The sequence below is a fragment of the Cydia amplana genome, chromosome 26 (assembly GCF_948474715.1).
Source record: "Cydia amplana chromosome 26, ilCydAmpl1.1, whole genome shotgun sequence".
NCBI classification, from domain to species: domain Eukaryota; kingdom Metazoa; phylum Arthropoda; class Insecta; order Lepidoptera; family Tortricidae; genus Cydia; species Cydia amplana.
In genome coordinates, this window is record NC_086094.1 from 333,572 (window position 1) to 359,142 (window position 25,571).

Below are 25,571 nucleotides of genomic sequence, written 5' to 3' on the forward strand. Positions count from 1 at the left end.
AGGAGTTACCTGTCGACGAGGGAGTTACCTGTCGGTGTGATTTCTTCTTGTGTAGCGCGAGCCCGAGTGCTCCGAGGAACGTTTCTCCGCGCACGTCACATGAAGGAGTTACCGTCGACGAGGGAGTTACCTGTCGGTGTGACTTCTTCTTGTGTAGCGCGAGCCCGAGTGCTCCGAGGAACGTTTCTCCGCAAACGTCGCACGACTTGTTCTGGTTGGGGTGCTGGATGCGGACGTGCGTGCCGTACGTTGACCGCTTTCTACAATAAACATACAACATATTAACAATTTGACCACCAAAGACGTCAACGCGCACAATTGGGTCAAAATTCTTTTCGTTGTCTTTTTTTTAAATAGATTTAGAAAACCAAACAGTCATATAAACACATCAAAAATGCAATACAAAAGATGTATGTACTACAAAAGAAAAATACAACAATAAAAGACCTGAAGGTTCATAATTCATAACTATAAATTATGTTAACTGAAATAAATATATAAAACTTTGTCTTGTCCTCTTGTTTTTTGTCCCCAAAAACTGTGACGGAGTGGAGCTTTTTGTATGGGTGTGTACCAGGGATGTTGCGGATGCCGATTTTTTGACATCCGCGGATGCGGATTTTTAAAGGCTCACATCCGCGGATGCGGATGTCAAGATAGGTACATAAAAAACGTCAAATATTACATTTTAGTAATTTTTATTTCAAAAAACCGGCCAAGTGCGAGTCGGACTCGCGTTCCAAGGGTTCCGTACATTAAGTCCCACTCACGCTTGACTGCTCATTTCTAATAGGTTTTTTTGGTTAATGACTAAATTACCTATAGTTCGTTTTTTTTTAGCATTAGAAATAAGGTAAACAATCTTGATGTGTCTTTTAATTGAAAAACACATTTTAAAAATAAGTTACGGTAAATGTGTAAGAATTATGCATCTAATACGATCATTTATATTCTTCTGCTTTCATAAGTAATAGTTACTGATTTTTAAAAAGCGTTTTTCAATTAAAAGACATGTCAAGATCTCTTACCTTCTTTCAAGTTCTTTCTAATGCTAAAAAAACGAACTATAGCAGTCTAGCACTTACGCCGATGCTAACACGTTCCTGTACCGACCTGTTCCAGATCCGCATCCGCATTAAACTCCGCATCGATTTTATGCGGATGCAGATGCAGATGTTGAAAATAATGCGGAAGTTCCGCGGTTGCGGATGCGGATATTCGCAACATCCCTGGTGTGTACGTCAGTAGTCAGTACTTACTTGAAGGTGTCTCCGCAGTACGGGCACTCGTAGCGCAGCCCCCTGTGCTCCTTAGAGTGCGTCATGGCGTGCGACCTGCACACATTAAGCGCTTTTAGGGTTCCGTAGTCAACTAGGAACGCCATGTCCGTCTGTCTGTCTGTCCGAGGCTTTTCTCCGTGATCTAGTGCGAGAAAGCTGCAATTTGGCATGGACGTGTAAATGAATAAATCCGACAAAGTCGTACAATGAAATATTTTACCTTTACCTCCCCTACACGTAAAGTGGGGGTGTAAAGTGTGGGGTATCGTTGGATAGGTCTTTCAAAACGAATAGGGGTCTTCACCAACATGTTTTTGATAAAGTGAATATTTTCGGATATAATCGCTCCGAAAAAAAAAACTGACACACACTAGTAATATGAGTAGTAGTATAGGTACAGGGTTTTTTTAATGTAGGTATGAATGCAGTTTTTCTTGTTACTAAAATCGATGACATGGTTCCTAAGAAGAGATCGTCGTATGTCTTATAGTTTCAGATTTTTCCATACTGACTGATCTAAAGGGACCACCCTGTATAGTATTATATATATATATACGGTAATGTTACAATGTTATAGAATAGAATATGATTTATTTCAGCATAGGTACACAGTTATACAATACATACACAGGAAGAAAGAAAAAAAAACTTATAACTAACTTGTACACTGTCACTACACTGAAAAAGGTGAACACTCAGCATGATGACGGGTCCTACTGGAGTAGTATAATATAATAATATAGTATAATATAATAATTATACCTGACGCTGGTCTTCCGTGAACACCTGTAGGGAGCGTAGTTGCGCGCAGCTACCAGCTAAATACAGTAGAGCTACTAAGATAACTATATTAATTGTATTAATTACGATAATACACAACGAAGCGGCAACGAAGCAGTTGACATCAAATGATAGTATGACTAGCATGGTCTGGAAAATGTAACATCCATACTTAATATTATAAATGCGAAAGTGTGTCTGGCTGACTATATATATAAATACAATACATAAAATAAATAAATAGTCTAAACAGTTATAGTAGGTAAAAATTCGAAATGACTCTATTTTTTGCTTATCTTTGCTTTTTGAAATGGCTCTGACACTACTTTTTGCTTTGACAGAAGATAACTTTTTAGTTAACTTTAAAAGACTGTAAAGAAGTTAGTTGCTTAAAAGGTGGTGGCAGGTTGTTCCAGCATTTTGTGGCGGTATACTTAAAACTGCCACGAAATGCTGCAGTTTTGTGTTTTGGACACATGAGTAGAGTGGATAATCTTTGGCGCTGCAAAAACCGGAGCTTCTCATGCAGGTATCGAGGTGCTTGAGACTTCACAATCCCGAACAGTACGCAAGCAAAGTGAAGAGAGCGCCTAGATTACATGTTCATTAGGTCGCTTCTGTTAAGATATGGAGTTACGTGAGTTCTTGGTGGTATTATAAAACAATAACGTGCACAAGCATTTTGGACTCGCTGAATCACTTTCTTTGTGTACGATAAGAGGCAGGGACCTACAACTGTGTCAGCATAATTAAGTTTCGATAGTTTCAGTGATTCGCATAGAGTAATTCTCAGGTCTATGTTAGTAACAATACCTGTCCCTGGCGGTGAAGCCGCAGTGCTGGCACACGAACCGTAGCCGGTGCGTGGCGAGGTGGCGCCGCAGGATGGCGGGGATACGGAACCGGCACAGGCAGAGCTCGCACCGGGCCCACGGACCGACACACTAGTAATACTATATACACGGTAATGTTAGTAACAATACCTGTCCCTGGCGGTGAAGCCGCAGTGCTGGCACACGAACCGTAGCCGGTGCGTGGCGAGGTGGCGCCGCAGGATGGCGGGGATACGGAACCGGCACAGGCAGAGCTCGCACCGGGCCCACGGACCGACACACTAGTAATACTATATACACGGTAATGTTAGTAACAATACCTGTCCCTGGCGGTGAAGCCGCAGTGCTGGCACACGAACCGTAGCCGGTGCGTGGCGAGGTGGCGCCGCAGGATGGCGGGGATACGGAACCGGCACAGGCAGAGCTCGCACCGGGCCCACGGACCGACACACTAGTAATACTATATACACGGTAATGTTAGTAACAATACCTGTCCCTGGCGGTGAAGCCGCAGTGCTGGCACACGAACCGTAGCCGGTGCGTGGCGAGGTGGCGCCGCAGGATGGCGGGGATACGGAACCGGCACAGGCAGAGCTCGCACCGGGCCCACGGACCGACACACTAGTAATACTATATACACGGTAATGTTAGTAACAATACCTGTCCCTGGCGGTGAAGCCGCAGTGCTGGCACACGAACCGTAGCCGGTGCGTGGCGAGGTGGCGCCGCAGGATGGCGGGGATACGGAACCGGCACAGGCAGAGCTCGCACCGGGCCCACGGACCGACACACTAGTAATACTATATACACGGTAATGTTAGTAACAATACCTGTCCCTGGCGGTGAAGCCGCAGTGCTGGCACACGAACCGTAGCCGGTGCGTGGCGAGGTGGCGCCGCAGGATGGCGGGGATACGGAACCGGCACAGGCAGAGCTCGCACCGGGCCCACGGACCGACACACTAGTAATACTATATACACGGTAATGTTAGTAACAATACCTGTCCCTGGCGGTGAAGCCGCAGTGCTGGCACACGAACCGTAGCCGGTGCGTGGCGAGGTGGCGCCGCAGGATGGCGGGGATACGGAACCGGCACAGGCAGAGCTCGCACCGGGCCCACGGACCGACACACTAGTAATACTATATACACGGTAATGTTAGTAACAATACCTGTCCCTGGCGGTGAAGCCGCAGTGCTGGCACACGAACCGTAGCCGGTGCGTGGCGAGGTGGCGCCGCAGGATGGCGGGGATACGGAACCGGCACAGGCAGAGCTCGCACCGGGCCCACGGACCGACACACTAGTAATACTATATACACGGTAATGTTAGTAACAATACCTGTCCCTGGCGGTGAAGCCGCAGTGCTGGCACACGAACCGTAGCCGGTGCGTGGCGAGGTGGCGCCGCAGGATGGCGGGGATACGGAACCGGCACAGGCAGAGCTCGCACCGGGCCCACGGACCGACACACTAGTAATACTATATACACGGTAATGTTAGTAACAATACCTGTCCCTGGCGGTGAAGCCGCAGTGCTGGCACACGAACCGTAGCCGGTGCGTGGCGAGGTGGCGCCGCAGGATGGCGGGGATACGGAACCGGCACAGGCAGAGCTCGCACGAGTGCGGACCCACAGTCTGGGAATATAATAAACACTTGTAAAAGTTCTCGGAAACTTCAAGAAAATTTCTCTGGAATTTTCCGTGACCACAGCTGGTGCAACTCAGCTGAAACGTCGGAATTAAAGGTAAAAACAATTAAATTATATCGCGGTAGCCGTTTGTGTAATTAAATATGTGTACAAAACGCGAGAGTTTAAAGTGTTAAATTTCTTTGGAAACCCAAAAACTATTGATTTACCTTAATTATAAACTGAAATCTCACTTAGCTAACAATCTATTATATTGTAGATTTAATTAGGCTAAGTCTGTCCGTGAACCTTGTATTTTTTTATTATTAATAAACAGTTTAAAAAAATATTTTTTAAATAGATATCATAAACTAAAGTAGAAGTGACCAAGTCCCCCGGTGGCTCGGAATCGAACCCGCGTCTGCAGCTTACGCGGCTAACGGCCCACGCTGTATAATATTGTATTGTATTGTAACGTACCTCGTCGTGATGTTTGGAGTCGTGGTTGGCGAGTGTCGCCTCGGTGTAGAACCCCTTGAAACATTTCTCGCATTTGAACTGAGAGTTCATGTAGTTGTCCTTCTCTTTCCGCGACGCCATGTCTTCAATCTGACGATACATACAATGATGATGTATTTTTGTTGCCGCTTTGACAACAAATACTAAAAAGTACGGAACCCTCGGTGGGCGAGTCCGACTCGCACGTTACTTCCTGTTTTAATAAATGTTAGTTGTATTTTTAAAGGGAATTGTAATGTAGTGCAGTGTAATGTAGTGTATTATAGTGTAGTGCAGTGTAGAGAAATGTTGTGTAGTGTTGTGGAGTGTCATGTAGTTTAGTGTAGGTACAGTAGTGTAATCTTGTCTAGTGTAGTGGAGTATAATAAGCTGTGTAATGTATTGCAATGTGGCGTAGAGTTGAATAGTGCGGTAAGTTGTGTAGTGTGTTGTAGTATAGTCACAGAATAAGTAATAGTATTATCATACAGAACGGCCACGCACCGCCCCGCCCCGATTCGGATTACCTCGCCCCGCGACTGGCCGCGACATGAATGTGTGCGTAAGTCGCTCTACTGAGAGCATGTCAGGATTCCGTCAGAAACTCAATGACGCGTGTACAGACGTGCCGCGCACACATATAAACGCAAATCATTTTTGATGTATGGCGTGTCCGCCCTGTGGTATATAGTGTAGTGCAGTGGTGACAGTGGTTGTGTGTTGTGGCGTAGTGTACCCACCTGTTGTTCCCTGGACAGTATGACGACATCGAAGTTGTATTCCTTCTCGAACGCGGGGAAGTCTTCATCCCGAATCTTCTCAGTCTTTTTCCGTTCTCTGCTCTTCACTTTCTCAGACTTTGTTTTTTTCGTCTGTGGATGCAAAATCCTATATTAATTGTTGATTTTATACCCGAGATAAGAAAGATGGCATCTTGATTGCCCACATTTTTCCAACCGATTGGGCAAGTAAGTAGTAACACTGATTTAAACTTTCACGATTTTTACACATTATTAAATTGTACAACGGGACTTAATCGCGTATCTAAGTTTTAAGATTTACCTCCGACGTTTCGAGGACGGCGTTGTCCCCGTGGTCTCGGAGAAGACTGGCTTAAGTTGACATCAGCATCTTCTAACCGCGCGAGTTTGCAAAACGCAAAACGTTCAAGCTGATAAACAAGACCAAGTGCGGGTAGTTCGAAAAACTCGCGCGGTTAGAAGATGCTGATGTCAACTTAAGCCAGTCTTCTCCGAGACCACGGGGACAAAGCCGTCCTCGAAACGTCGGAGGTAAATCTTAAAACTTAGATACGCGATTAAGTCCCGTTGTTCAATTTAATAAGAAGTAAGTAGTAAGTAAATAGTGTAACACCGCTCACAATCTCTCAGCTTGGCCTTAAGGTTGACTGGTAGAGAATGCCTTATGGCATTAAGTCCGAGTCCGCCTTTTATACTATAAGGTTTTTTTTTTGTGCAATAAAGATTAAATAAATAAATACCACCAATAAATAAACTTAGTATTGCACCATTAAATAAAATGAAATGTGACGTTTTGAACCACATTGTCGGTTGTCGATAAGGTTGATTTCAAATTGAAGCTATATGGAAATAGTGTCTTATTATTAAGTAACCTTTTGGTTGAGAATGGCACAAATGTAAATTAGGTATTAGGTGGCACCAGGCGGTTTTATTACTAAGGGATATCTTCCAGACAATCTTTGTGTAGCAGATAAATGAGAACTCAAAACAGTCATAAAATGGTCAAGCCTCATTTAGGATTACGAGTTACTAGAGGAATATTCGCAAGAAGTAGGTATTTCAAACAGAGTTATGTTACCGTGGTACTCGTGGTAGTGCATACTTATTTTTCATCGTATTGTCTTGCTATTTCTGTCAGTCTCTGTACAAAAAAACGAACATTGACTGAAGTAGCATGACAAATACGATCGTTTCCGAGAAAATACGATGGAAAACAATTATGCACCACATCTGTACAGGGGCCAGATAAAACCATATAACTGCGAAAGAAGTAGCGTTATGATAGCCCTTCCAATCCACCGAACACCACTCCCCTTCGATTTTCTTCTTATTTCCCTCCGTCTCACTCTAACTATAGACGACCAGAGAGAGACGACTTACCTTCGATTTCCTCATAACCTTTTTCCTCTTCCCCTTGTGCTCCCCGGGTCTCTCCTGCAGCTCGCTGAGAGCGACGTCATCGTTGGACTCGTACTCGCAAGCCAGCTCGTCCTTCACTATGAGAAAGAGAGGGAGACATACGTCTTTCCCACTCACACTATACACAGTTGTTGCAGGTAGCGCGCAGAGAGGCAGAGACAGAGGGATAGTTAGATAGAGACGTCATTTACGGTTTACCTTAGATTTTTACAACTTTCCTCTCCCTAGATTTGTACAGAATGTGAGCCATGTCAAACCATACAAGTGTCTATGTCCTCTATCTCTATCGCACTCTAGCTAGTCAGAGAGAGACAACTAGAAAGTCAGAAAGACATACCTCTCACATTTACTAAACTCATAACCTCAAGGCAACTCGTCCTTTACTATGAAAGAGAGTCACGAGACGATGAGAGGAATAGAGAGAGACGCCACTCACCTTCGCTAACTTCACAACTTACTATCGTAGTTTTGTACAAAATTCGCGTCATATGAAACCATACAACCGCGAAAGAAGTAGCGTTATGATATGATAGGCCTTCCAATCCATCGAACACCACTCCCCTTTCTTTTCTTCTTATTTCCCTCCGTCTCACTCTAACTATAGACGACCAGAGAGAGACGACTCACCTTCGATTTCCTCATAACCTTTTTCCTCTTCCCCTTGTGCTCCCCGGGTCTCTCCTGCAGCTCGCTGAGAGCGACGTCGTCGTTGGACTCGTACTCGCAAGCCAGCTCGTCCTTCACTATGAGAAAGAGAGGGAGACATACGTCTTTCCCACTCACACTATACACAGTTGTTGCAGGTAGCGCGCAGAGAGGCAGAGACAGAGGGATAGTTAGATAGAGACGTCATTTACGGTTTACCTTAGATTTTTACAACTTTCCTCTCCCTAGATTTGTACAGAATGTGAGCCATGTCAAACCATACAAGTGTCTATGTCCTCTATCCCTATCGCACTCTAGCTAGTCAGAGAGAGACAACTAGAAAGTCAGAAAGACACACGTCTCACATTTGCAAAACTCATACTCTCAAGGCAACTCGTCCTTTACTATGAAAAAGAGTCATGAGACGGTGAGAGGAATAGAGAGAGACGCCACTCACCTTCGCTAACTTCACAACTTACTATCGTAGTTTTGTACAAAATTCGCGTCATATAAAACCATACAACCGCAATAGAAGTAGCGTTATGATATGATAGGCCTTCCAATCCATCGAACACCACTCCCCTTTCTTTTCTTCTTATTTCCCTCCGTCTCACTCTAACTATAGACGACCAGAGAGAGACGACTCACCTTCGATTTCCTCATAACCTTTTTCCTCTTCCCCTTGTGCTCCCCGGGTCTCTCCTGCAGCTCGCTGAGAGCGACGTCGTCGTTGGACTCGTACTCGCAAGCCAGCTCGTCCTTCACTATGAGAAAGAAAGGGAGACATACGTCTTTCCCACTCACACTATACACAGTTGTTGCAGGTAGCGCGCAGAGAGGCAGAGACAGAGGGATAGTTAGATAGAGACGTCATTTACGGTTTACCTTAGATTTTTACAACTTTCCTCTCCCTAGATTTGTACAGAATGTGAGCCATGTCAAACTATACAAGTGTCTCTGTCCTCTATCTCTGTCGCACTCTAGCTAGTCAGAGAGAGACAACTAGAAAGTCAGAAAGACACACCTCTCACATTTACAAAACTCATACTCTCAAGGCAACTCGCCCTTTACTATGAAAGAGAGTCACGAGACGGTGAGAGGAATAGAGAGAGACGCCACTCACCTTCGCTAACTTCACAACTTACTATCGTAGTTTTGTACAAAATTCGCGTCATATGAAACCATACAACCGCGAAAGAAGTAGCGTTATGATATGATAGGCCTTCCAATCCATCGAACACCACTCCCCTTTCTTTTCTTCTTATTTCCCTCCGTCTCACTCTAACTGTAGACGACCAGAGAGAGACGACTAACCTTCGACTTCCTCATAACCTTTTTCCTCTTCCCCTTGTGCTCCCCGGGTCTCTCCTGCAGCTCGCTGAGAGCGACGTCGTCGTTGGACTCGTACTCGCAAGCCAGCTCGTCCTTCACTATGAGAGAGAGAGGGAGACATACGTCTTTCCCACTCACACTATACACAGTTGTTGCAGGTAGCGCGCAGAGAGGCAGAGACAGAGGGATAGTTAGATAGAGACGTCATTTACGGTTTACCTTAGATTTTTACAACTTTCCTCTCCCTAGATTTGTACAGAATGTGAGCCATGTCAAACTATACAAGTGTCTCTGTCCTCTATCTCTGTCGCACTCTAGCTAGTCAGAGAGAGACAACTAGAAAGTCAGAAAGACACACCTCTCACATTTACAAAACTCATACTCTCAAGGCAACTCGCCCTTTACTATGAAAGAGAGTCACGAGACGGTGAGAGGAATAGAGAGAGACGCCACTCACCTTCGCTAACTTCACAACTTACTATCGTAGTTTTGTACAAAATTCGCGTCATATGAAACCATACAACCGCGAAAGAAGTAGCGTTATGATATGATAGGCCTTCCAATCCATCGAACACCACTCCCCTTTCTTTTCTTCTTATTTCCCTCCGTCTCACTCTAACTATAGACGACCAGAGAGAGACGACTAACCTTCGACTTCCTCATAACCTTTTTCCTCTTCCCCTTGTGCTCCCCGGGTCTCTCCTGCAGCTCGCTGAGAGCGACGTCGTCGTTGGACTCGTACTCGCAAGCCAGCTCGTCCTTCACTATGATGTCTTTGGGGGAGGGGAGGGAGGGGAGGGACGGGAGCGGGGAGGGGGAGAGAAGGGGGATCTCCTCCTGTAACAATACACCATATAGGGTATTTGACTTTATTTAAAATAAATTATTTTACACCGTGCATGAAATAAAGCAACAGAAGATTAATAGAGAACTTTAAATCTCGAGTCACTTACTTTTATAAGATCGTCGTTGTCATCATGTTGGAAGAGTACAGGCTCAGGACAGACAGAGATGGAGAGAGGCAGACTTAGGCCCTCAGCTATACGGTCCACTGTACGAATGTAGTCTGTCGTTATCTGAAAGATTATAGGACATATTCCGAGTAGGACATTAGACCAGTGGTTCCTAACCTGGGGGTAATTACCCCCGTAGGGGTAAACCTGGTATTTTACGGGGGTAATAAGCTAACCTAATATAACAATACAACAAACGTACACGTTTTATTTTTTTATTACCATTGGGAGGAGGGGTAAAATCAGGTTCCCTAGTTAGTCATAGGGGTAACCGGACTGAAAAGGTTAGGAACCACTACATTAGACAAACAGGGAGTATTACTGCAATGTTTGGCCGCCAGAGCGCAGCACTAGCGCCTTTCGTAAAACATAGAGTAAGTTATACATACTGTGCCTTAAACTGTTTTTACAAGCTTTTATTTAACTTGCAATGTACCTATGTATGTATGTAGTTAACTATGTTTGTAGTCGGACTCGCGCACGGAGGGTTCCGCACCATCAACAAAAAATAGAGCAAAAAAATCGTGTTTGTTGTATGGGAGCTCCCCTTAAATATTTATATTATTTTATTTTTAGTATTTGTTGTTATAGCGGCAAGAGATACATCATTTGTGAAAATTTCAACTGTCTTGCTAGCGCGGTTCATGAGAAACAGCCTGGTGACAGACGGACGGACGGACGGACAGCGAAGTCTTAGTAATAGGGTCCCGTTTTTTACCCTTTGGGTACGGAACCCTAAAAAGACTAACAGTATGTTGTAGCATGAGGATCCTCTTGAGTGCCCGCTGCGCGCGGCGGGAGCGGGCGCGCAGGTCGCTCGCGCGGCGCAGCAGCGCGCGGCACGCCACGCAGATGTGCTGCGGGTAGCCGTCCCATGCCGACAGCTAGAAAAACATTACATTGGAATGTAGGTATAAGTAACTTGATATATTATTCTTGTAATACATATAAGGAGAGGCATGTAATATGACTCTCCTCCACATAAGGAAGGGAATTTAGGTCATGATACTGGACACCATCCACGTGTAAGTCTCCCCACCTCAACACGTGTAACCTAAATTCCCTATGTTTATATAAATACCAGTTTTTAATCAATAAATTACAGTATTTACTCGGCACTCCTGTGTTTCACTACTTACTTGGGTCCCATCATTACAGTCTATATCATTCAGATCTTACAATAAATTTAAAACCCAGCTCATTGAAATGGATGAATGAATGAACATGTCTTAGAACTACTGCTAGAAATCTTGCTTTCAAATAAGACATTGCTAAAACTGATTGTTTCTACTGTGGTTGGCTCTTATTAAGTTACAGATATTGCCTTACCATTATAGATAGAGCTACAGGATGGCCGGAGGCGTTTCCATTGCAAAACATATCGGCAGAAATAGTAGCACAAACTATTTACGATGGCTGGATTGTGCGATTCGGATGTCCAGTTACTTTAACCAGTGATCAAGGTAAGCAATTCGAAAGCAATCTTTTCAGACAACTAATGAAATATACAGGCACGGAGAGGATTAGAACTACGCCATATCATCCTATGAGTAACTCGGCTATTGAGAGATTTCACCGTACTTTGAAATCTGCGTTAAAGGCACGTATAAATAGTACTTCATGGGTTACAGAATTAAGCACAGTTTTACTAGGTTTACGTTCTGTACCTAGATTAGATACAGGCGTGAGTGCAGCTCAATTAGTTTATGGCTGTTCCATTCGTTTACCTGCTGAATTTTATTGTAATGTTGATAAAAATATAACAGAACCATATACTATGTTAGATAAAATTAAGGAATCGATACGTAAATTAAAACCAAGACCATTCTCTCATAATAGAGACGATAAATTCTTTGTAAGTCCTGATCTTAAAACCTGTGATTATGTGTTTGTACGTAGAATAGTAAAATCCTCATTACAGACGCCTTACGAAGGGCCATTCAAAGTTCTGAAAAGAAATGATAAGGTTTTTAAAATTCAATTAGATGAGCGTGAGGTAAATATGTCAATTGACAGGCTAAAGCCTGCATACTTACTTAACGAAAAAGTGAACTCATCACAAAACTTAACTGTACCAAGTACGCCACAAGCTGATAGCGGAATCGCTCCGCCTATGCATAGCGTTGCGCCCTATGTTACGCGCAGTGGTCGGACAGTTAAGAAGTCGGTCAGATTTTGCGATGAGTAAACTTAATATATAGCAACTATTATTTTAATTTTGCAAATAAGTATTAATTGTGACAACACTTTATGTAGGTTACATGTGTTTTATAAATATGTAATTTTAAGAAACAATTGGCACTCCACTCGAAACAGTGAAACATTTAATACCTAATCATGGGAAATTACAGTACCAAGAAAGACTCAGAAAATATGGATAAATTTAATACCGTTACGGCAGAAGCATCTATTAACGTTTCCGGACTCGCTACCCAGATAAACACGTTCAGTTTCGTGTTATTGGCAATAATTATTGTTTTGATGATATTTTTACTGTGCTACTTCTACAGTCGTTGTAAACAAAGGATGAATAAATGGTTCACCAAGAGAGTTCAGGTCCTGACGAAGGACCAACAGCTGTCTTCTGGAGTTCAGGCGACTCCAAGCCAGCCACAAGTGCCACAACAGATTTATTTGAAAGTCTAAGTGCAGTGCAAATTGTTTAACGTGGTAAAATAAGCTACTCATTTTTTATTGTAGGTCGGATAATATCTATATTTAGATATCGTGACGTGTTTATGTATTACCATGGTATTACTTAAGTGACTACCTATTGTGCATTCATAATTTCAACCTTAAGTTCAGCATTGTACTCAAGTTACATTGTGTCCTGTTATCGCTCTGATTTCAAGTACCTAGTAACTGCGCGATATTGTTTTCATAGCACATTTGATTTGATTTAAAGTTTGTTTGATTTAAAATAGTGAAGGTAACAGACACAATAAAATACAAAATATGTAGATCCGTTTAATGTGTAATTACAAATGGTTCTTACTGAAGCATAACAATATTATGTAATTTGTTTATTATTAAGTTTTCTTAAAAAATTTGTAATTTTTTTTTGTTTTTTGGGGAGGGACGACTATAGGGACAGATTACGTGGTCAGCATTTCCCCGCGCTATACGGAATGCCCGCCGCGCGACTTGCTCCTCAGTTGTTCCCCGGCTGTGTACTGAGAAATACACGTTCTAATTAAGTATTCCGGATTATCATTTATATACTCCCAGATAGTTAATTCCTATATGCTCCTTCCTGATGTAGAAAATGTTGTATCTGAGCGGCTTTTAACCATAACACATACGTAAATAATGTTTTAAATGTACTTTTAATGTTAATCAGGTGCGTTAGCGACTTTAATCGTTAAAACTAGATACTAGAACTACAAGAAACATATCCGAAAAACGCTAGCAATATAGAAATATTAAACTGACAATTCCGTAATTAACAACTAAAACTCTGCATTAGAACCTATTATAATATAAAACACAAGCATATGATCTATAAGCTTGTATAATTTATCATTTGAACTCACGGTAGTGCCTGTAATATCAATGAAAGCATTTTCCAATCGGTGCTCCAAAATCCCATACAAATGAGTGTCCGTCGCGAGACATATGCGGCAAGCTAGCAGCTCCTCCGCACTTTCCTGCTTCAAGCTTTTCAACATTTTGAGCCGGCTACCGCATTTAGAACGGATTTTGTGTGATTATTGTTGTAAAATCTGTGTAATACGTAAAATCGATATGTAAACACAGTTATAGATAGAGTGACATGTCAGAAGTTGTGTTGCATAAACTTCTTATAAAATAAAGTATATTAGCTTTTTGTAAAATAAACTTTATGATCAACAAATAGGGTCTAATTCTAAATTTTATATACGTCACTTACTAATGCTCTACAATTAATAAAATTAGCATCTGATCTGATTGAACGTGTAATGTTGCCAAGGTAAAAAATTACAAAGCACGGTAACATTAGGGTCCTTTCTACTAGGCAGATAATAGTCCATTTAGACTCTCGCGCAAGCCACGAGACGAGCCGCGAGCCGCGCCACGAGACGCGAGTGTAAGCGGTGGGCTCGCGGCTCGTCTCGTGGCTCGCAAGCTCGTCGAGCTAATATAATTTAAACACTAACGGCACGGCATAAGGTTTATAACCGAATGACAAGCCGAACGCGAGTGTAAGCGGTGGACTCGCGTCTCGTGGCGCTTATTATTCAATATACTCTATGTGTCAGACTCATCTGTCAAAATCTTGATCAAATTCAGTGTTGCCAGATCGTACCTTTTAGTACGGTTTTGCGTACTATTTTTTACCCTTCCGTACCTTTTTAGTACGCAGCGTACATCGTACTAAATCCGTACCTTTTGAAGTACGATTGTTTTTCTTTTTTTTTTTTTGGTATGTTGGTTCATTCAGGGCAAAATTTCTAATCTGAATATAATAGCCAAGGTAAAAAAGTACCACGTACTTACGTACGTACTTACAAATAGTAGTTGCAGTCGGCAGTTGTGTCTTAACAAAACTCAGATAGTCAAAATCAAAGAATATATAATACTCACTAGGTCGAAATTCGATCGACGGTCGGCCATTTATATCAATTTATACTTGGTCAAGCAGATGTAGTCAGTAGAAAAGCGGCCAAGTGCGAGTCGGACTCGCCCATGAAGGGTTCCGTATTTAGGGGATTTATGACGTATTAAAAAAAAACTACTTACTAGATCTCGTTCAAACCAATGTTCGGTGGACAATGGTAATGTACATCATATATTTTTTTTTGTTTTATCATTCTCTTATTTTAGAAGTTACAGGGGGGATGGGGGGGGGGACACATTTTACCACTTTGGAAGTGTCTCTCGCGCAAACTATTCAGTTTAGAAAAAAATGATATTAAAAACCTCAATATCATTTTTGAAGACCTATCCATAGATACCCCACACGTATGGGTTTGATGAAAAATTTTTCTTTTATTTTCAGTTCTAAGTATGGGGAACCCCAAAAGAAAAACTACTTACTAGATCTCGTTCAAACCAAAGTTACAGGGGGGGGGGGGGGGGGAGAGGGACACAGATTTTACCACGTTGGAAGTAAATTTTTGAGTTTCAGTTCTAAGTATGGGGAACCCACAAAATGTGTTGTTTTTTCTATTTTTGTGTGAAAATCTTAATGCAGTTCATAGAATACATCTACGTACCAAGTTTCAACAGTATAGTTCTTATAGTTTCGGAAAAAAGTTGCTGTGACATACGGACGGACAGACAGACATGACGAATCCATAAGGGTTCCGTTTTTTGCCATTTGGCTACGGAACCCTAAAAAAGGCGGCAAATTTGAAAAATGTAGACGCGAAGGGATATACCCATAGAAAATTTGATTTTCGCGCCTTTTTTTACTGACAAGATTTGCTTGACCAGCTAAATTTTAAAACAAATGAGTTGTATTTTGTACCTACTTTAAAATACTTAGTTCTTTTCTTTATTGCAAAAAAATATATAGCAAATGTAGGCAAACGCTGATGCTAATTACGCCTTCATTGGAGTAAAAGAGAAAGATCGCTGCTATTTGCGAATTTCGGTTTTCGCGGTAGGCTCCCTGAATGTAAAAATTGTTTCTGTAAGAAATTTTTCAAAAAAAAATAATTTCGTACTTTTTTTACCCAAATCGTACCTTTTTTGACGTACGAACGTACATAAGCTGGAAGCGCTCTGGCAACACTGATCAAATTGTTGTTGCGATCTCAAATGTATTTAAATCATGAGATTCATGAGATAAAACTGCGATTAATCACGCAAAATGACTGCTATTAAATTAGAAGCAGACGAGTTACTGGCGTGTCGCATTTGCCTGGCCACAGACTTGAAACTCTTCGGAATTATTGAGAGTAAACTGGAAGACTCATTTGCCGATATTCTGGGTACTCCTGTAAGTAAATTTATATTCAATCGAGTTATATTGATGTCTACACAGCGGTTTTTAACGAAAGAGAATTACTTAAAATATATATTCAGTTAAGGTCTAAATCCAAGTGGGACATGACAATGTTTGCAATAAGAACAAATAATTTATACCTAGATAATTAAGTTTAAGAGTAGGTATCATTTATCAAACACTTAATAATGGCTGATACGGACTAGTTCATGCATGTAAAATCCTGTACATAAGGACTACATGAATATAATGAAACACTGGGATTCATTGTGAGTGTTATATTTTAATCATGATGAAGTTAAGATTTCAATGTAGTAAATACAGTGAAACCTGGTTAAGTGGGACCTCGAAATTGTTTTTTAGAATTTTATAGGAATTGACCTCTGTATCTGAGATAACGTCAATCTATGACCTCTCGAACTTGGACTTTATTGATCAATTTCCGTATTCTTACTAACTCTTAGTCTATACACAAATTTCGCAGTTGCTTAATTGTGTCTAAACAACTTCAAGTTTCATTTAGTTACTTTATGTAGTTAAAACTATCGAAACTAAAGCTGAAATCTTGATAAGTATCACAAATAAATAAAAAAATTAAATTTAAAAAAAATCTATCCTTTGGTTTGGAGAATCATTCAAAATAAATTCAAAGAATATTTAAACAGACTTAAAATATTTAGGGACAAAGATTATTTTACCTTATAACTGAAATATATCCTGTATTCTCACCACTATTAATGGGACCCTCTGTACATGAGACAGAAATTTATTTGTACCTGGCTAACTGAGAGCCTGGATAAGTGGAATAAGTGAGACAAATCTACTCATCCCTTGAAGTCTCACTTATCCAGGTTTCACTGTAAATAATGTTGGAATCTTGAATCAATGTTTATGTGTGCTGTACGAGAAAGCCTCATCGTAGGCACATTATATTTCATGCGACAGGTGTCGTTGGGTGACGGGCTGCCCGACCGCGTGTGCGGTTCGTGCCGCACGGCATTGCGGCGCAGCGCGGAGCTGCGCGCGCGCGCCCGCGCGGCTGTCGACGTGCTGCGGCGGCTGTTACTGCAACAGCATTATGTAAGTCACTGTATGTGCCGTGCCACATGTAGTCAACAAAACTATTCGCTTAGCTCTCCCGCATACATTAATATAATATGCTGGGGTGCTAAGCTTATAGGTTTGGCGACTGTACATGCAGTGTTGTTATTTGACGAGATAAATATGTTGCCTATGTTCAAATAATTTGACGTTGTCATGGCAGTATGTAAATAAACATGTCAATGAAAAAGTGTGATCTTATTTGAGAATGATAATAATATATAATAAACAAATAGAATATCTCCGCTAAACGTATGTATCGTGTTACTGGGCGTCGGTAACATAGTGAGGCGAGTTTTCACTTCTATCGGCACTCCCGGAGTGCAACCGTTGTTGCTTGTTTTATTAGAGATATGTATTGTAGTGTAGGTTAAATTGTAGATCTTAATTATTAAACTTGATGTAACCGAGGCATAAATAAACGCAATATAAACGAGACGATTGGTCAGTGGCAAATAAATTTATGTCACACACGCGCAATTTGTGCACACGCGCAACTTTGAGGAGGCCTTTATAGTAAGGTTCTATTCTATCTTCTTTTACAGATTACCACCGATACCATCCGTGCTATCGACCGCACATCGCTTCGTATCGACGACAAGACTCACATAGCCGACTACCCCACACATACAGAATACCCTGCAACTGGCTACTTTCAGGACTCAGTCAGTGACCATGACGACAAAAGTGACGTAGATTTAGTAGAAAATACAAATATGGTAGAAACGACAGTGGTAGATAATGGTAGAAGCATAGAGGAAATAAAAATAGTAGAAACGGATGTGATAGTAGAAAGTAGTAGGACAGAAGACGTTAAGAAAGAGAAGAGGAAAAGAATTAAGAATGAGAGAAAGAAAGTTGTTAAGGTAAGTTTTGTGATTTTCCCTTTACACAATATATTTTAAATAAAGTGTAGTAAGTAAATTATATTAATTTCAAGGTAAAAGCGAAGCCGGAAGTGGAATGGGTGGTGAAAAAGAAGCCGGTGAGGAAGAAGAAAGGTTTTAAGAGATATTTCATGTGCGACGAGGATTATATCAAGTTCGAGGAGAAGTATAACATACAGGTGAGCTCGTGTTTCGCACAACTTAAGGTGCCGTGGGTTCAGCGAACAGGTTTTATGAAAAATCATAACACTTTTTGTAGATCATAATGTGGTTGCTAATAACTAGAGTTAGACCAAGATAAGTATGCAACGATTTTGATAGCACACGCAGTGCAAGTGTTATACGTCATAATTTCATAGGAGTTTGTTTGAGTAATTTCATTTTGTTAAAAATAACAATGCTATCATAACGCGGGCAGTACCCACTACTCAGCGAGCTTCATACGGAGGAGGACCTGAACTCACTGCACCTTAATAACGTCTACAAATACCTGTAAATCTCTTGTTGAAGAGGATTGTGGGCGGTAGACGACCGTTTCTCCGGTTGGCATTATGTTAAATACATAGGTAATTCCCTATATCTTATATCGATGGCAATTGATGTGTTGTTATTGTCAGGTTGTTGTTGTTATTCACAAGACATAAGAAAAGGAAAAGAGGTAGACCATTTAGAAGACGGGTGGACGACATCAAAGCCATAGCAGGAAGCACATGGACAAGAGTTGCCAAGGATAGAGAGGAATGGAGAAGGTTGGAGGAGGCCTTTTGCCAATAAGTGGCACACAGACAGGAATAAAATATGCAAGAACTGTAGAAAAATAAATAAATTTACTTTATTGTCTGAAATAAAGGATTATTGTATTGTATTGTCAGGTGATACGATTATCAGAAGAGGAGCAGGCGGCCGAGATGGCGGCGCGGCGACACGCAGACAGCTACAGGAACGCGCTGATGCGCTGCGAGCGATGCTGCAAGGGGTTCCTGTCCGCTTTTACCTATGAGAACCATCTGAAGGTCCACGATCCGGTGAGTTTTGTTATTGTCAGGTGATACGATTATCAGAAGAAGAGCAGGCGGCCGAGATGGCGGCGCGCCGACACGCGGACAGCTACAGGAACGCGCTGATGCGCTGCGAGAGATGCTGCAAGGGGTTCCTATCCGCATTCACCTATGAGAACCATCTGAAAGTGCACGATCCGGTGAGTCTTGTTATTGTGTCGTCTACAGGCAAGAGGCGAAAAAAACTAAAATAAATAGTAAAACAAGTATTGAAAAAATTATTGTGCATTTGTATACCCGGTGCTTGTTGATGGTGCCACGCAATGTTGGTTTTTACTTTTGACTCTAATATTGATCATCATCTTCCTCGCGTTGTCCCGGCATTTTGCCACGGCTCATGGGAGCCTGGGGTCCGCTTGGCAACTAATCCCAGTAATTGGCGTGGACGTAGTTTTACGAAAGCGACTGCCATCTGACCTTCCAACCCAGAGGGTAAACTAGGCCCGTATTGGGATTAGTCCGGTTTCCTCACGATGTTTTCCTTCACCGAAAAGCGACTGGTAAATATCAAATGATATTTCGTACATAAGTTCCGAAAAACTCATTGGTACGAGCCGGGGTTCGAACCCGCGACCTCCGGATTGCAAGTCGCACGCTCTTACCGCTAGGCCACCAGCGCTTGACTCTAATATTGATATAGATATATTATAAATTATCATGTTAATTCCCTGATTTATAAGATCTGGAATCACTACATGTATAAAACAAAGTCGCTTCCCACTGTCTGTCTGTCCCTATCTATGCTTAGATCTTTAAAACTATGCAACGGATTTTGATGCGGTTTTTTTAGTAGATAGTGTGATTCGAGAGAAAGGTTTATGTATAATTTGTTAACCCGTGCGAAACCGGGGCGGGTCGCTAGTATATTATAATTCTCTTAAGAGTCCCCAGCAAGCTCGGCCGAATTTCACCTTCCTATACAAACTCTTAAAATCTAAACTTCACGAATTGGAAATGTATATTCAAATTCTTACATCTATTTATGTTTAATTTTGCATGTCAGGCGGTGTCAGGACCGAACGAGTGCCGGTGGTGCGGCTGCCGGTTCAAGTGGCCGAACAACCTTCGAACACACTTAATAGAGACGCACCAACTCAAATACGTGTGCAAGCAGTGCCAACGCGTCGTTAAAGGGAGGTAATGTATGTTGTACAGTCAGCAGCAGAAGTTGCTAAGCGGGCGGGGTTCAAAATTACCTTGACGCTCTTATTCTCTTAACAATAAAGTTACGTCAAGATCATTTTGAACGCCGCGTCCGCTTAGCAACTTCTGCTGCTGACTGTATGTGCCAGGCCCGAACTAGTGCCTCAAGTGGCCCAACAACTTACGTAACCTCATAGAGAAGAGACGCATGAACTCAAATAGTGATGTGTGTGTTCATACGGTTCATACCAATCATTTTGACATTTTGATTTGCTAAAATGTTATTGGTAGAAATTAGATTAATAGTAGAAATTATGGAAAACTAAAAAAGTACAAATAATGTGTGGTTTTTCATGTTTTATGTGTCGTTTTGTACAATAAAGTGTTTTACTACTACTATTACTACTAAAGTAGAAACGGTAAAAAAAAATAACATAAATGTCTCACTTAATTTATTTTTGTCTCTTTTAAAAACGCAATTTTTCAAAGCTCTGTTTGGTTCGTTTTCTTTCATATAGTTACTTATTTAATTTTGGTAAAAAAAGAAACACACTGAATGTATAGTAGAAACAAACTGAATGTATAGTAGAAACAAACTAAATGTATAGTAGAAACAAAGTAAATGTATAGTAGAAACGAGAAAAATGGTAGATACGAGGAAAATGGTAGAAATGACAGTCGAGCTGTATTTCAGACACGAGGCGCTGCTGCACGCGGAGTACCACGCCGGCAAGACGTGGGAGTGCGGCCACTGTGCGCGCACTTTCAAGTAAGAACATACACTTTTTTAAAGCTTGTTTTTAGGGTTCCGTACCCAAAGGGTAAAAAACGGGACCCTATTACTAAGACTTCGCTGTCCGTCCGTCTGTCACCAGGCTGTATCTCATGAACCGCGATAGCTAGACAGTTGAAATTCTCACAAATGATGTATCTCTGTTGCCGTTATAACAACAAATACTAAAAATAAAATAAAATAAATAGTTAAGGGGGGCTCCCATACAACAAACACGATTTTTTTGCTCTATTTTTTGTTGATGGTGCGGAACCCTCCGTGCGCGAGTCCGACTCGCACTTGGCCGGTTTTTATTAATAATTTTAGTGTTGCCCCTTGTCCTCTCTAAAGTTCACCACACACGGACTGAATTTTTTCACTGGAATGGGTGTAAAAAACCAACCGGGCTAGCACATGATTGGCGCGAAAGTATCTCGCCCGCAAAATACACTACCCGTCCCTTTTTAATTAATACAATTAGAAAAAGACGGGTAGTCTATCTCGCGAGATACTGTCGCGCCAATTATGTGCTAGGCCTACAGGTGCCATAGACACAATTTCGTGAAAGACGAAACCATAATGCTTAAAAATAAAGAAAAAGTAAAAAAAATCACTGTTTCGGGCGATACTCGAACTAGACGCATTTGAAGGATATGGTGAAAATGAAAACATTCGCTGTCAACGGATATCTCTTGGTAGCTTAGTTGGTAAAGCGGCCTGGTATCCTACAGTACAGTGATGAGTTCGAGTCTCACCTGAGACATTTATTTTTACCAGTTTTACCGCCCCGCCCCGGCTTCGCACGGGTTAAAAAATTATACATAAACCTTCCTCTTGAATCACTCTATCTATTAAAAAAAACCTCATCAAAATCCGTTGCGTAGTTTTAAAGATCTAAGCATACATATGGACAGACAGCGGGAAGCGCCTTAGTTTTATACTATGTAGTGACATTGTTAAACCTTCGCTAATGTTTTATGTTTTTCTAGGAAGAAGTCGACATTCTACACGCACGTGCGTATGAACCACGCGACGTCTGAACCCACCTCTAGCACGTGCGAGTTGTGTGGCGAGTCCTTTAAGGGCCCGCCCGGGCTCAAGCTGCACCAGATCAAAAAGGTACCATACGAGCACCATTCATTTATTACTTTTATCTACACACATGTCATTAGTGCTCTATAATGCGTTCAGAAACCGTAGGAAATGACAAGTTTTTTTACAACCAATTTTACTATGTGAACTTTCTTATCTGTGGCAGTAGGAAAATTTGTACTTTAATGTACATAACGTTATAGATTTTTGTAAGGTTATGAGTTTAAATTTGGAACAGCAGTCAAAACTCAAGTGGGTGTCTATTCTAGTATCCATAGATATTAAAACAGTTATCGATACGAAACGTCAATGTTTTTTTAATATAAATCGCACGTAATTTGATCTCGAGTGACATGAGAATAGGGACTTCATTCTTTTGTCTAGGAATTTAAAAAAAACTACGGATGCGTGACATGCGTGAAAAAAGTTTTCATTCACCGGCATTTGACGTACAGTTTATCTTTTTATTCGTTTTAAGTATGTGTTTAGATAAAGTAGTGTATGTAACTGTACATAATTAGGCATTAAAACACTCGTGTGATCCTATTAAGAAACTTACTAACGTTCGTTTCTTAAACCCACACTCGTATTTTAATGCCTCTCATTATGTAACAGTCACATAAACTACTAGTATGCAACGTTGTTTAACTGAGTCAAAAAATACTCGTGGCGTCTTTATTGTCAATTTTCGGCTTCGCCTCAAATTGTTACTCACGCCACTCGCCTTTTTTGACCTCTCTTAAACAACGGTTGCATAAACTACTATTAATTATTTTATGATTTTATTAAAATTAGTTTCACTGTGTATAGTGCAACAAGAACTTGAAGGTGCAAGAGGTAGCGGCGCCGACGATCGTCGCGAAAAAGGGGTTCATCTGCGAGGTCTGCGGGAAGAACTGTACGGTGAGTCTTCACAACATTTTTAGGGTTCCGTACCCAAAGGGTAAAAAGCGGGACCCTATTACTAAGACTTCGCTGTCCGTCCGTCCGTCTGTCACCAGGCTGTATCTCATGAACCGCGATATCTAGACAGTTTTCACAAATGATGTATCTCTGTTGCCGCTATAACAACAAATACTAAAAATAAAATGAAATAAAGGGGGGCTCCCATACAACAAACACGATTTTTTTGCTCTATTTTTTGTTGATGGTGCGGAACCCTCCGTGCGCGAGTCCGACTCGCACTTGGCCGGTTTTTTTAAAAGTTAAATTTACTAAGAACTTCGTCTATATGTATTTTATCGATGTACGTAAGACTAACTATATTATTATTTTTGACACAATTTATATATTTTGCCAGTCGCTGTCAATCCTGGCTGTGCATCTGCGAGCGCACACGGGCGACCGGCCGCACGCGTGTCCCGGCTGCCCGCTGCGGTTCGCCAAGAAGGACAACATGGAGAAACACCACCGAGTGGTGAGTCTGTCTGTCTGTCTGTCACACACGGCGACCGGCCGCACGCGTGTCCCGGCTGCCCGCTGCGGTTCGCCAAGAAGGACAACATGGAGAAACACCACCGAGTGGTGAGTCTGTCTGTCTGTCTGTCACACACGGCGACCGGCCGCACGCGTGTCCCGGCTGCCCGCTGCGGTTCGCCAAGAAGGACAACATGGAGAAACACCACCGAGTGGTGAGTCTGTCTGTCTGTCTGTCACACACGGGCGACCGGCCGCACGCGTGTCCCGGCTGCCCGCTGCGGTTCGCCAAGAAGGACAACATGGAGAAACACCACCGAGTGGTGAGTCTGTCTGTCTGTCTGTCACACACGGGCGACCGGCCGCACGCGTGTCCCGGCTGCCCGCTGCGGTTCGCCAAGAAGGACAACATGGAGAAACACCACCGAGTGGTGAGTCTGTCTGTCTGTCTGTCACACACGGGCGACCGGCCGCACGCGTGTCCCGGCTGCCCGCTGCGGTTCGCCAAGAAGGACAACATGGAGAAACACCACCGAGTGGTGAGTCTGTCTGTCTGTCTGTCACACACGGCGACCGCCCGCACGCGTGTCCCGGCTGCCCGCTGCGGTTCGCCAAGAAGGACAACATGGAGAAACACCACCGAGTGGTGAGTCTGTCTGTCTGTCTGTCACACACGGGCGACCGGCCGCACGCGTGTCCCGGCTGCCCGCTGCGGTTCGCCAAGAAGGACAACATGGAGAAACACCACCGAGTGGTGAGTCTGTCTGTCTGTCTGTCACACACGGCGACCGCCCGCACGCGTGTCCCGGCTGCCCGCTGCGGTTCGCCAAGAAGGACAACATGGAGAAACACCACCGAGTGGTGAGTCTGTCTGTCTGTCTGTCACACACGGGCGACCGGCCGCACGCGTGTCCCGGCTGCCCGCTGCGGTTCGCCAAGAAGGACAACATGGAGAAACACCACCGAGTGGTGAGTCTGTCTGTCTGTCTGTCACACACGGCGACCGCCCGCACGCGTGTCCCGGCTGCCCGCTGCGGTTCGCCAAGAAGGACAACATGGAGAAACACCACCGAGTGGTGAGTCTGTCTGTCTGTCTGTCACACACGGGCGACCGGCCGCACGCGTGTCCCGGCTGCCCGCTGCGGTTCGCCAAGAAGGACAACATGGAGAAACACCACCGAGTGGTGAGTCTGTCTGTCTGTCTGTCACACACGGCGACCGCCCGCACGCGTGTCCCGGCTGCCCGCTGCGGTTCGCCAAGAAGGACAACATGGAGAAACACCACCGAGTGGTGAGTCTGTCTGTCTGTCTGTCACACACGGCGACCGCCCGCACGCGTGTCCCGGCTGCCCGCTGCGGTTCGCCAAGAAGGACAACATGGAGAAACACCACCGAGTGGTGAGTCTGTCTGTCTGTCTGTCACACACGGCGACCGCCCGCACGCGTGTCCCGGCTGCCCGCTGCGGTTCGCCAAGAAGGACAACATGGAGAAACACCACCGAGTGGTGAGTCTGTCTGTCTGTCTGTCACACACGGCGACCGCCCGCACGCGTGTCCCGGCTGCCCGCTGCGGTTCGCCAAGAAGGACAACATGGAGAAACACCACCGAGTGGTGAGTCTGTCTGTCTGTCTGTCACACACGGCGACCGCCCGCACGCGTGTCCCGGCTGCCCGCTGCGGTTCGCCAAGAAGGACAACATGGAGAAACACCACCGAGTGGTGAGTCTGTCTGTCTGTCTGTCACACACGGCGACCGCCCGCACGCGTGTCCCGGCTGCCCGCTGCGGTTCGCCAAGAAGGACAACATGGAGAAACACCACCGAGTGGTGAGTCTGTCTGTCTGTCTGTCACACACGGCGACCGCCCGCACGCGTGTCCCGGCTGCCCGCTGCGGTTCGCCAAGAAGGACAACATGGAGAAACACCACCGAGTGGTGAGTCTGTCTGTCTGTCTGTCACACACGGCGACCGCCCGCACGCGT

General features: G+C 43.3%; 4 protein-coding genes and 1 long non-coding RNA gene across 5 annotated transcripts; 3 read left to right on the plus strand and 2 right to left on the minus strand.

Annotated features, from left to right (window-relative positions):
* Positions 1 to 107: 107 nt before the first annotated feature.
* LOC134660119 (uncharacterized) lies at positions 108 to 2,984 on the minus strand. The gene is made up of 3 exons (XR_010097843.1): positions 2,874 to 2,984; positions 1,260 to 1,334; positions 108 to 260 (listed from the first exon to the last, which is right to left on the minus strand). It is a non-coding gene; the product is annotated as an uncharacterized LOC134660119 (long non-coding RNA).
* Positions 2,985 to 4,390: 1,406 nt separating this feature from the next.
* On the minus strand, positions 4,391 to 13,971 carry LOC134659976 (zinc finger protein 652-like). Its single transcript, XM_063515674.1, has 11 exons — positions 13,726 to 13,971; positions 10,942 to 11,076; positions 10,133 to 10,255; positions 9,800 to 10,016; positions 9,134 to 9,277; positions 8,468 to 8,611; positions 7,802 to 7,945; positions 7,164 to 7,279; positions 5,763 to 5,894; positions 5,005 to 5,133; positions 4,391 to 4,531 (listed from the first exon to the last, which is right to left on the minus strand). The coding sequence occupies exons 1-11, from the start codon at positions 13,858 to 13,860 to the stop codon at positions 4,391 to 4,393; spliced, it is 1,560 nt and encodes a 519-aa protein (XP_063371744.1). The 5' UTR covers positions 13,861 to 13,971.
* Positions 13,972 to 15,960: 1,989 nt separating this feature from the next.
* LOC134659977 (uncharacterized) lies at positions 15,961 to 19,158 on the plus strand. Its single transcript, XM_063515675.1, has 5 exons — positions 15,961 to 16,115; positions 17,067 to 17,201; positions 17,768 to 18,088; positions 18,163 to 18,288; positions 18,982 to 19,158. Exons 1-5 carry the CDS (start codon positions 15,987 to 15,989, stop codon positions 19,156 to 19,158), a joined length of 888 nt encoding a protein of 295 aa, XP_063371745.1. The 5' UTR covers positions 15,961 to 15,986.
* LOC134659978 (zinc finger protein 585B-like) lies at positions 19,158 to 23,702 on the plus strand. Its single transcript, XM_063515676.1, has 6 exons — positions 19,158 to 19,307; positions 20,171 to 20,304; positions 21,005 to 21,079; positions 22,072 to 22,201; positions 22,985 to 23,077; positions 23,475 to 23,702. The coding sequence occupies exons 1-6, from the start codon at positions 19,191 to 19,193 to the stop codon at positions 23,700 to 23,702; spliced, it is 777 nt and encodes a 258-aa protein (XP_063371746.1). The 5' UTR covers positions 19,158 to 19,190.
* Positions 23,703 to 23,784: 82 nt separating this feature from the next.
* On the plus strand, positions 23,785 to 24,240 carry LOC134659979 (zinc finger protein 771-like). The gene has a single exon (XM_063515677.1). It carries the CDS (start codon positions 23,785 to 23,787, stop codon positions 24,238 to 24,240), a length of 456 nt encoding a protein of 151 aa, XP_063371747.1.
* The last annotated feature ends 1,331 nt before the right edge of the window (positions 24,241 to 25,571 follow it).

Coding starts and splice junctions, on each gene's coding strand:
- LOC134659976 (XM_063515674.1), bottom strand. CDS start 13,860: ATGTTGAAAAGCTTGAAGCAGGAAAGTGCGGAGGAGCTGCTAGCTTGC. Junction 10,256..10,941: donor TCCTCATGCTACAACATACT/GTTAGTCTTTTT, acceptor ATAATCTTTCAG/ATAACGACAGACTACATTCG. Junction 5,895..7,163: donor AGGTTATGAGGAAATCGAAG/GTAAGTCGTCTC, acceptor TTGCATCCACAG/ACGAAAAAAACAAAGTCTGA.
- LOC134659978 (XM_063515676.1), top strand. CDS start 19,191: ATGGCGGCGCGCCGACACGCGGACAGCTACAGGAACGCGCTGATGCGC. Junction 19,308..20,170: donor ATCTGAAAGTGCACGATCCG/GTGAGTCTTGTT, acceptor TTTGCATGTCAG/GCGGTGTCAGGACCGAACGA. Junction 21,080..22,071: donor CACTGTGCGCGCACTTTCAA/GTAAGAACATAC, acceptor ATGTTTTTCTAG/GAAGAAGTCGACATTCTACA.
- LOC134659979 (XM_063515677.1), top strand. CDS start 23,785: ATGGAGAAACACCACCGAGTGGTGAGTCTGTCTGTCTGTCTGTCACAC.
- LOC134659977 (XM_063515675.1), top strand. CDS start 15,987: ATGACTGCTATTAAATTAGAAGCAGACGAGTTACTGGCGTGTCGCATT. Junction 18,089..18,162: donor AGAGAAAGAAAGTTGTTAAG/GTAAGTTTTGTG, acceptor ATTAATTTCAAG/GTAAAAGCGAAGCCGGAAGT. Junction 18,289..18,981: donor AGGAGAAGTATAACATACAG/GTGAGCTCGTGT, acceptor TTGTATTGTCAG/GTGATACGATTATCAGAAGA.